Here is an 11,955-nt window from a genome sequence, read left to right on the forward strand (position 1 = left end):
ACACACACACTGTCACTTTAATCAGTCGAAATAAGCTCTTTTGCACTACAAATCATTGTTTTTTGCACTACAATCACTATATCTGCACTGTTTTACTTTTACTGGTTTGCACTCTATCTGCCATATGCCTTGTGCTTTATATATATAGATATATTTTTACATTTTACCTTATTTGTATATTTGTATAGTTGTATTTTGTATTTAATCTGTACCTATCTGTATTTATGTTATCTGTATGCACCAAGGGTCTGAGAGTAACGCAATTTCAATTCTCTGTGTGTATGTGCTGTACATGTGGAAGAATTGACAATAAAGCAGACTTGACTTGACTTGACTTGATGCTTCCTCTGCAGACTGCTTTACTCTCGCGAGTCACATGACGAGAATGTAATCGCAGCCTTGCGGTTAAAAAAATTGTGTTTTGTCATATCGCGATATTATCGCGATTGTGATTAATCGTTCAGCCCTATGTGACACCCTGCCACGTGAAAGAGCATCCGTGGCATGACTGGTAGATACAATGCCTGGATGGAAAGCAGGTTGGTCTGAGCCCAGACAAGTAGTTTGCAAGCCACCTGAAGTGCACTCCGTGATCTTGTGCCTCCCTGATGATTGATATAAAAAACTGTCACCCTGTTGTCTGTGTGTACCAGAACATATTTCCCCTGAGAACAGACTGAAAATTAAGAAGGATAAGAAACACTGCTGTCAACTCTAGATCATTTTTGTGCGCTGTGTGCAGGGCCCCCTTCCAAGTGCCATTCACTCCTCTTCTGTGCCAGACTCCACCCCATCCAAAAAGACTGGCATCTGCCCTGATGACCTCCCATCGAGCAGCTGGAGGTCCCAATGGAACTCCTCTGAGGAGAAATTGCTTCTGCATGCCATTCCCATGAACGCAAACCGAAGGAATCGCCTGTGTTCTGGAGCAATCGGAACATAAAAATAGACGTCTTTTAAATCGATCTTCACAAACCAGTCTTGTGGCATAACCGCCTGCAGCACATCTGCTGTGCACAACATCCAGAACAGAAGGAACTTTAGAAAGTGATTCAGATTTTTCAAGTCTAAGATCAGCCGAAACCTGCCATCCTTCTTGGTGACCAGAAAATAAATGGAAAAGAATCCCCCGGGGTGAACTTGAGGGTCGACTAACTTTATGGCACCCTTGCGCAGCAAAATCTGGACTTCGTGTGCAAGTGCCTCTGCCTGGCATGGATCATGAACTCGTGCCAGTATGAACAGGGGGTCGACAGCGAAACTGTATACGGTACCCTCTCGAAAGAGTAGTCAGCAGCCAGTGATTTGATGTTATTTGATGTTTGATGTGCTCCAAGTGACTTTCCGTAAAACAGCCCACAGTTGACATCTGTGCGTCAACAATCCCGTGGACGCTTTTCAGTAGAGGTGGGGGGACGTCGCTGATGGCCTGGGTGTTGAACATGAGACTGATGTCCACGCAGTTGAGAGCCAACACGCCTAGGAGGTGAAGGAGCTCGTGGGATCCGATGCTGGAAATGCTGAGGAAGTCTATATGCAGGTCTCGCACCAACATCCACCAGAGGCTGTTGGAGGTGGCATGGATCCAGAAGCTGTCCCCACATGACAGGACCCTGTTTCAGAGACCGATACACGCCCGTCCAAGGCTTCCTGTGCAGCTGATCCAAAGATTCAACAGGGGACTAATGGCAGTCGTCTCAAATTGTTTTGACACACCTGGAAGATGGAGCCAACCAAATCTGCCCCTCGAGCTTGCACGAGAGTGCCTAAAGTGGTGCCACAGTGACTGGCAATAACACCCATTGCTTGTAAAGAGAGTTTAGTTAGTTCTGTCACTAATGGGTCAGAAGAAGCTTCGCTCAGACAGGAATGTAAAGTTACAAGCATGTTCGGCCAAGGAATTGGAAACATGGCCAAGGCTTGCTGTAGAATTGTATTCACGGGACAGTAGCTCATCAGTGTGTCTGCACTCGACATTGAAACAGCGCACATTTTCATGAAGTGCCTTATCAGGAGATACAATGAGTGCCACTGCCAGAGTGATTTATCTGCAGGCAAAGTGATTTATCTGCAGGCAAATTTTTTTCAGCTCCAGACATTACTGGAGTAGCTTCAAAAAGCAAATCAGAGGCAGTCACTGACATCACATCTAACTCCTGCCCTGTATGCATCGGTGGTGATGGTGTGATGGTGCGATTCAAGTTGAACTAGGGGTGCAACGGTTCTTGGTAAAAAATCGAACCGTACGGTTCTCCACTCACAGTTCAGCATGCACTAGGACCGCGGTTCAACTTAAATCTGACAATGCATCTGTAATATGGTCTATTAGAGTTCGGCTAATGCATGTTTCTGTTGATGGATACAAATTCTGGCTTCCCAATACATTACAACAAGAGCGATGAGAGAAAACACATGGTAATTTTTTGTGAACAATCAAAAAACTGATGGTGGCAATAATATGAGATGGAAAAAGTATGTTTTTCAATGTTTGTGCGCAAAGTTTCTTTGTGAAAAGCAATACTTAAAAAAAAATGTTTGGCAAGCGAATGTAAAAGTTTTGCAACACAAAAGTTTTAGAAATCAGAAGTATATTCAGGTCATTGCATAGCATTTTATGTATTTCTGAGTGTCACATTAAAACGAGTCAATGCCTGTTCACACTAAGAACAATACATTTTTAAAAATTGTTCTAATTCTATGAGAATAGGGAAGTTCACACCACAACTATAACCATAACAACACAGAGAAAAAATATTGTTGGAATCACTTTCAGAACTTGATGAATGATAAAAACATTGACAGCCAGTCTGAATCTACCCCATTTTAAAGAGCATGAGGTGATGACAAAAGATGAAAAAAACTGCAGCACACTTTTAAAATAAACAGAACGTTATTGTCCATTGGACACTAATACAGTAATCTTTACAGTTATCGTTCTTGGTGTGAATGGGCCTTAAGAGCAGAGATATTACAACTAAAACCCCTCTGTTATTCAGCCTCCCTGGATTTTGGTACATGGTCGTGACAGGAATTCAAATGGATGACCCTGTGGATATTGGCCTGGAGCTTTTATCTGCTGCATTAGATGAGGTAGCATTAGTACAAATACATGACTGGGTGAATGGACAGATGGATATATAGGGAATGGATCCACAGGTCAACGTGTGGCTGAGCGGGTACCCAGATAATGGATGGACAGAATGTGCGGCTTCATTTTGAGTTTTATCAGAAAAAAATCCATCTGGAACAAGCTGTTCTCACATTCCCTCTTGAGCAGTTGACTCATGCAGTTATGTATCAAATCTCTCCCCCTTTTGTGAGGATGACTGATTAATGAAGGGGGAGGAAATCACACAGTCAACATGCATACATACCAAATTTCCGTTGTACATCAATTCAGCTTTGAATGCGCTTGAACTTTGTGTGTGAATCCAGCGTATCTACATGCCTGTCTCTGCTTGTTAAATATTCCATGTCACTGATCTGCAGATAATAGAGCACTGCATGATGGTTCTCACAGACCCAAAACGCCCACACTTCGGCTCTTTTGACAGCTCATTCCTAGAATTACCTCTCATGTTACTCCAGGAAATGTGTGTGTGAATGTATGCATGTGTTACAGAGGGGGTGATACTGGGAATGCTGCAGCCTGCAGCTCTGCCGATTCACACCTCCTCTCCACAGAGTCTAAAGACTAAAACGCCAAAGCTCAGGCACAAGTGGTGACCCAGGTCCACAAGCTCTAAGCTTTTATTACTCATGCAACAAAAGAAAAACATTATTATGCAGACACTGACACATATTTCTCATTTTTTCCTGCATTCATGGTCGGTAGCACTCAATATCACTACCATAATATTGCTGCTATGAAGGCATTCCCCCTGAATTGCACAATATTGACATTAACTGCATGGTTTACAAACTAGATGAGGGCAACAGGACTGATGTTTTCATGTCATGTTCCATTTTTAATGTGTATTTATGCAATATCAGATTTTTAAATGTTACAGACCCAGAGATCCCCATCTAGACTCTGAACCAACCCAAGGACCTTCAATATAGAAATGCTAAATTTTCTTGGTTACACTATAGTAATGTTCACTAATATACCAAAAAATATCACCTTCTATAATTCTCTGAGCCATTTTTATGTTTATAATACTATTTATTTCATATATGTATCTGTTTTAGGATCACCTGCAAGACCTTCTGCAGACCTCTAGTTGAAAATATGGCCATAGTAGAACAGTTTTAGGTTTTATGGTTATTTAGGAAACAATCTATGTTCCAGTGCTTTAAAGAACACAGGAGGGCATCACTTTTCCTCTGTTATAGTTTATACCTATACAGACCTACAATCCAATAACAAGACGTTTTCCTGATCTCCAAAGAAACATAGAGAGAGTTCATATTCCATTATAATGAAAAATGGATTTAAGTATAACAGGAGGGTTCTTTGCTAAACCTAAGGTGCAACAAAATCCATTAGAGAAACTTTAAGATGTATTATATATATTCCAAAGACAGAACGATTGAGTGATAGAATAACAGATAGACAGACAGACAGCCAGCCAGATAGATAGATAGATAGATAGTTCTCAAGAATCAAGTTCTCAAGAACTGTTACGTCCCTTTTGTTCTATTTCTGTGTTTTCTTTTGTTTTAGGATGTGTCATCTTGTCTAAACAGTAAAAAGAACTGAAGAAAAAAAAACAATACATAACAGTTTAAATGTTTTCTCCTTCTTACCTGTACAAACAGTTTCATCTCCACTCCACTGCCGGTCACCTTGGCAACGGCGTATTGTAGTGTCCAGCCCGTTACGCATGGTGAACCCAGGCTTACAGCGAACCTCAAGCAGAGCGGAGAAAGAGGGTGAAGGGGAAAGGAGAGCTAAATCAAAAATGTTTCCAGGTGGGAGAGGCCATGGACACGTACGACCTGTTCACAGAGAAGAATCACATGAAAACTTTGAACATTGCCTTTAATATCATTAGTCATCGTGTTGGTTTATTTGCTTTTTAAGTTTCGTAATAGTGTGTTTAGATGCATCATGGGGTTTCTAACTCTGACCTGGGGCCACACAGCTGAGTCCGCACTGGCCATCACAGAGACACTGACGTTTGTTTCCACAGTCTTTATCTTGCTGACACTTTTTTGGGCAGGTCTGTCTTCTCTCATTACCCAGTATTCTCTCTGGACACTGTTCTGTTGCATCCACTTTAAGATAAGCATGCACAGAAACATTAAAAATGTGCAGAAATGCACACATCATTTACACATACACTACCAGTCAAAAGTTTGTAATAATTAAGATTTTTAAGATATTTTTTTAAATAAATCTCATATGGTCACCAAAGCTGCATTTATTTGATACCGTAAAAATACAATACAATTTACCATTTAAAATAATGGTTTCATATTTGAATATATTTTGCAATGTAATTTATTCCTGTGATGGCAAAGATGAATTTTCAGCAGCCATTATTGCAGTTTTCAGTGTTACATGATCCTTCTTTTAATTTGTAACAACACATCACACTATCGCTGTTTTATTTTTTAATCAAATTAATGCAGCATTGGTGAGCATACATCTTTCAAAAACATTTTAAAAATCTGAATTATTATTCCTAACTTTTGACCAGTAGTGTACATGCAAGCAACATCACACAGTTTATGTAATCTGTGCCATAAAATAGCAGGCTGTTAAATGTCTGGCTGTCTGTCCAAGACACTGTTCTCTGAACTGAACCAGGTGTTTAACACAATAAATCCACATAAACCAGTCAGTGATAAATGTAGCCCACCCATAAACAGGATGAAACATTTAAATGTTACAAACTCATAATAGAACAGAATGTTGGTAGTAGAATTAAAGAGCAAAATATGCATTGCTGATTATGATAATGATTTTGAACTGAAACAGAAAATGATCCACTGCATATGTATGTGTGCATTCCAAATTTCATGGAAAACTACCTCTAAGAAATAGATTCTCAAGGCAGTATGTGAAAGGGAGGGGATGGTAGTAGTAAATGACAAAATCACACATCGAACACAGATTTTAAAGGGACAGTACACTCAAAAATTTAAATTCTGTCACCATTTACTTACACTTATGTCATTCCAAAACTTAACAGTTCTTTGTGTAACACAAACACTTTTTTTTTCTTTTTTTTTTGGGTGAACAGAAATTTTATAAGTAATGAAATGGAGACCATAATGCATTTTTAAATGAAATACAAATCATCATATTTTCTTTACATAAAGAATAAAATTCATAAATACTGAGCCTCCACATTTTTTACTCGTCCAACAAGGCAAAGATCCATCACATGAGCTGTCATTCATTCATTATTCATTATCAAATCTTCATAAATTCTTTCATTTTCTCTCAGTCACCCATGCACACAAACGCGCTCACCTGATGCTGCAGACAGGCTGCTGAGGGCCCACACACACAGAAGAGACACAAGCAGAGATCGCTCCATCTTTCCTTGACACTCACAGCAGAGGTTATGAAAGAGGTAGCGAGACAGGAGAGGGCATATAAAGATGGGGGAGAGTCTGGAGGAGGGGGTTTTGTGATGGTGTGATGGCGAGGGAGGAGTGAAGTCGCCGTACATGCAAGAACACACACATCTGGATCGTATTGAGTTTTTTGAATGCTGGGTAGAATTCCGCAGAAAAAAAGACCTTTCACCCAATTCCATTGATGACAAATGAGCGCAAACACTCACCCCCACATCAAATGACAGGCCTCATGGATACACTCGTCTCCCCATACACACAGACCATTCCAAGTTGGATACTGTAGCAAAGTGACCATCCTGATACAGATTCTTCTCAACACTTAAACTCAGCATCCTACAGCAAGGAACCTGCTTCCTTTAACAAGAGTAAACACACACTTTGACAGATAAATGTGACCACGCGTCCACACAGAGCAACCAGCTAAACCAACAAACAAACATATTCAAGTTACGTTCACAGATTTGTTTCTAGATCTCACCCTTTTGATGAATGTCACACTTATTGAGAGAAACATACCTCTTTATCTCACCCTATCTCTCTCTTCATTTTCTATAAACTGAGGAAGAGTGAACGCAAAACTAAGAATGAAAGTACTTTGAAGAGCATATCGGACAATCTGTGTTGCCTTTGGAAGACAGGAGGGGTCACTTTGGAAACACCTCACCGAGGCCTTCATAAATGTACTGTATGTTTATTTCCCATTCTGTTCCTGGTTTCATGTCCAGGGTAAGGACACTGAGATGATACAGGTCTACGGGTGCTTATACACCTGGACAATAAACTAGACTGTAAAAATGTGTGTGGGGAGGGGGGGCACCTTTTCAGAAAATAGTTCTTTGTAAAACAAACAAAAAGGGACCCATGATTTCATGCAACATCTCCTAAGCTCTCTGTCTAAAGACTTCCTAATGTAACTCATCACAGGAAAATGGTTTTGTGGCACTTGAAATATTAGTTGACCTTCCTTGAGTACACAATATGATTTTTCAGATACCCATACAATGGATTTGAGAGCAGTGGTTCTCAAACAGTCTAACTGTGAGGTCTGCCATTGTCAACAACGATATTTGAAGGCCCCCAATTTTTGGTACTTCAACTCACTGTCAAACTTCCAAACTAGGAGTGGCGATTTAAATGAGTTTAATCAATTAAATATTTATATAAATATTAATAAAAATTAGCTAAAATAATAAAATAAAATAATAATAATAAATAATTAAATTCTTTAATTCTGGAGGTTTCAATATCTGAGCATTCTTCAGGATTTACACTTTTTATTTCAGATGAATTTACATGACTTTTTAAGTCTGATTACAGAGTTTTTAAAAAATATATATATATTTTTTTACATATATATATATAGACATTTCTACCCAATTAATTACTTTATGTGACCTACAAAGTAGACAATATATTTGTGTGTACAGATGTGTTAGGCCTATGTACAATTGCAAGGAAATGTAAAAAGAGGTATGTGTGTTAAATAAATAAATGTATAAGTAGTGTTGTGTATTACACGTTTATTGCCAAGTTAACTGTTCATGAGATGGACTGCCTGAGGGAAGAAACTATTCTTATGCCTGGCCGTTCTGGTGCTCAGTGCTCTGTAGCGCTGACCAGATGGCAACAGTTCAAAGAGGAAGTGGGCTGGGTGTGAGGGATCCAGAATAATTTTGCCAGCTCTTTTACTCACTCTGGATGAGTGCAGTTCTTGGAGAGTGGGGAGGGTTGTACCAGTGATTCGCTCAGCAGTTTGGACTATCCGCTGCAATCTTCTAAGATCTGATCTGATAGCTGAGCTGAGCTGAGCCAGACAGTTATAGAAGTGCAGAGGAAGGATTCAATGACTGCAGCGTAAAACTGTATCAGCAGCTTCTGTGGCAGGTTGAACTTCCTCATCTGGCAAAGGAAGTACAGCCTCTGCTGGGCCTTCTTGACAATGGAGTCTATGTCGAACTCCCACTTCAGGTCCTGAGAGATGGTGGTGCCCAGGAACTTGAATGGCAATGATGGTGAGTGGGGGGAGTGCAGGGGGGTTCCTCCTGAAGTCCACTCGCATCTCCACTGTTTGGAGCGTGTTCAGCTCCAGGATGTTATAACTGCACCAGACAGTCAGCTCTTTAACCTCCTTTCGGTAAGCAGACTGGTCTCTGTGCTGGATGAGGCTGAGAAGTGTGGTGTCATCTGCGAACTTCAAGAGCTTGACAGAGGGGTTTTTAGAGGTGCAATCGTTGGGTGTACAGGGAGAAGAGTAGTGGGGAGAGAACACATCCTTGGGGGGCACCAGTGTTGATGGAGCGGGTGCTGGGTGAGAATTTTCCCAGCCTTACAAGCTGGTGCTTACAAGTCCACAAACAGGATCCTCACATAAGTCCATGGTCTGTCCAGATGTTGTAGGAAATAATGCAGTCCCATTTTGACTGCATCATCCACAGACCTGTTTGCTCGGTGAGCAAACTGCAGGGGGTCCAGCAAGGGTCCAGTGATGTCCTTCAGGTGGGCCAGCACCAGTCTTTCAAATGACTTCATGAACACAGATGTTAAAGCCACAGGTCTATAATCATTTAATCCTATAATTTTGGGTTTCTTTGGGGTGGGGATGATGGTGGAGTGTTTGAAGCAGGCAGGAACTTCATACAGCTCCAGTGATCTGTTGAATATCTGTGAAAAGATGTGGGCCAATTGGTCAGCATTGGTTTTTAGACAGGCTGGGGTAACACCGTCTGGGCCTGGTGCTTTCTTTCTCTTCAGTTTCAGGAAGACCTGAGACACATCTTTTTCACAGACCTGAAGTGCAGGAGGGGGAGAGAGGGGTTGCTGGAGGTGTTAATATATCCATGGAGAGAAGGTCAGAATGGGTGTGGGGTAGGGCTGCACGATAAATCGCATGCGATATTCACTGACGAGTTGCGCAAAAAATCGCGTGAATATGAACGTGGGTTTGAACAGCTCGTCAGTGAACAACGGCTCTGAGTAGTTAATACTGCTCAATGTGAAAGCCCGCAGGTGATGGAGATTTACAGCTGATTACAGAAGCGGCTTTACTGATAAGATGCGCGTTAAATATCGCATACGATTTATCGTGCAGCCCTAGTGTGGGGTGTGAGTAAGGATTTTTCAAACCTGAAATAAAACTCATTCAAATCATTGGCCAGTTGGGGGATGGTGTCTTGTAGTTGATGTCTTTCAGTCCTTTCCACACTGATGCAGGGTCATTGGCACAAAACTGGTTCCCTTTCGAGATGTCTCTCGATGTTGTGTGCAGCTTTGTTGACACATAGAGGAAACACCTTTCTCCTTAAAATACTGAAGCCTGGCTCGCTACTGATCTTGCCCTGCGAGCCACTAAGATGACGCCGCAGTCTATCGGTCGTGCCATGGGTAGCCTGGTTGTGCTAGACAGGCACCTATGGCTAACACTGACAGACATGAGGGATGCATAGAAGGCCATCCTTTTGAATGACCCTATCAGTCCCTCAGGGCTTTTTGCCAGATCAGCTGAATCCCTCCCAGAGTGATTCTCTGAAGCACAAAAGCAATCAAGGGCGGCACTTCATGCTGAAATGAAGCTTCATGCTTCCTCCCGTGCATTCGCGCTCCTCGTCCGCTCAGCACTCTTCTTATAAACCATGAGCCGATACAGCTCCAAAGCCCCGCCCTGGCCAGAGCCTTCGGTGCATCCCAAGGACTCGTGGCATCTGCGTTTTGTGTTTGTTCCACATGTTTGTGCTATAAAAACCAAAAAAACTTAACAAAAAGAGCTTCTCTCCTCTACCCGCTGTCACATGCACTCATGTTTATCACAGACCCCTGTCACTCAGCAGCAAGCTGTCGAATCCTGTCATGCTAAAGCCTCTTTCACTGTTCACGGAGGTGTGGAGAATACTACCAGGTATATCAGAATGGGTGTTGAACACGATAATAAATGGCTACAGTCTTCAGTTTGCACGCAAGTTCATCGGAAGTTCAAGCCTCAAATGCTCCAGTTTTAAGAGCAGAAATACCCATGGAGAGTCTGAGTTTGGATTCTATCTCTATGCAAGCCCACCTGCTTCCAAAGCGCTCGAGAGCCATCATGAATTTACTAGCGGTGTTCAAAGAAGGCAAGTCACGCTCCCTGACATGCTTTCAGAGAGCAATGGGGCTGATGTCAGCTGCCTCAGCAGTGTGCCACTTGGCACTGCTTCAGATGCGGCCGTTTCAACTATGGCTGAAGACGGTTCAACACGTATATTAATGACACACAGATGTTTAGAGACCCTGAACCCTTGGATGGATACAGCTCTCTATGCAAAAGGTGTCACACTTGGTCAGATTTTTGAGAGGAAAGTTATCACGACAGATGCTTCGTGCACTGGCTGGGGAGCCCTCGGCGACGGCCACCCAGTGTCCGGCATTTGGAAAGCCAAGGAGAAAAAATGGCACATAAAATGCCTGGAGCTCAAAGCAGTTCACCTGGTGCTCAAGAGTTTTTATGCTCAAGTTCATCACACACATGTTCTCATTTGCACGGACAACATGCCAGTGGTAGCGTATATAAATCACCAAGGAGGCATCCGCTCTCGCTTGTGACAAGCCTGTTGTTATGGGCTGATCAGCATCTCTTGTCGACTTGTGCTGTCCATGTCCCCCGGGCCACCTGAACTGCGGGGCGGACATGTTATCAAGGCAAAGAGTGGCTCAGGGGGAATGGAGATTCCACCCCCAGACCGTGGAAATGATCGGGAAAGTATTTGGACAAGCGGAGATGGACCTTTTCGCATCAGCAGAGGACACTCATTGTACAGGAATTTTTTCCATGACCGAGCCCTCCACTCTGGGAGTGGACGCGCTTGCCCACTCTTAGCTGAGAGCTCACAAGTATGCTTTTCCCCCAGTAAACATCCTACATCAGGTACTGTGCAGAATCAGACACGAGAAGGAACCAGTTCTGCTAGCTGTGCTGAAATGGCCCACCCAGCCCTGGTTCCTGGACCTTCTCAAAATGTTATTGAGCCCTCCTTGGCCTATTCCTCTGAGAAGGGATCTCCTCTCCCAGGTAAACGGCTCAATCTGGCACCCCAATCTGGTGCTATGGGACTTGGATGTTTGGCCGCTCAACGGAGCCTGTCCTCTTCAGCATCATCACCTCAGCAAGTGATGAGAACCATTTCTGAAGCGAGAGCCCCGTCCACCAGACACGGAAGGTTTTCACTAATTGGTGCAACTCAAAGAATATAAATCCAGCGACCTGCTCAATCTCATTCATTCTGTCCTTTTTACAAGAACACTTAGATGACGGCCGCACACCCTCTGTGCTCAAAGTATACATAGCTGCAATTTCAGTCTTTCATAATGGTATTGACAGGCAGTCAGTTGGCAAGAACGATTTAGTGATTAAATTTCTCCATTACGCGAGGCGACTCAACCCCCCCCCCCCCC

General features: G+C 42.6%; 1 protein-coding gene across 1 annotated transcript in view; it reads right to left on the minus strand.

Annotated features, from left to right (window-relative positions):
• ntd5 (ntl-dependent gene 5) overlaps positions 1-6,519 on the minus strand; it is a 26,457-nt gene extending 19,938 nt beyond the window's left edge. The window contains exons 1-3 of the mRNA XM_016289738.1: positions 6,425-6,519; positions 5,074-5,220; positions 4,750-4,941 (exon numbers count right to left, since the gene is read on the minus strand). Coding sequence (XP_016145224.1) covers positions 4,750-4,941; positions 5,074-5,220; positions 6,425-6,491 — 406 coding nt within the window. The 5' untranslated portion in view covers positions 6,492-6,519. The remainder of the gene's footprint in view (positions 1-4,749; positions 4,942-5,073; positions 5,221-6,424) is intronic.
• Positions 6,520-11,955: the final 5,436 nt, after the last annotated feature.

Source organism: Sinocyclocheilus grahami, unplaced genomic scaffold (genome assembly GCF_001515645.1).
Source record: "Sinocyclocheilus grahami isolate Dianchi unplaced genomic scaffold, SAMN03320097.WGS_v1.1 scaffold251.1, whole genome shotgun sequence".
Lineage (NCBI taxonomy): Eukaryota > Metazoa > Chordata > Actinopteri > Cypriniformes > Cyprinidae > Sinocyclocheilus > Sinocyclocheilus grahami.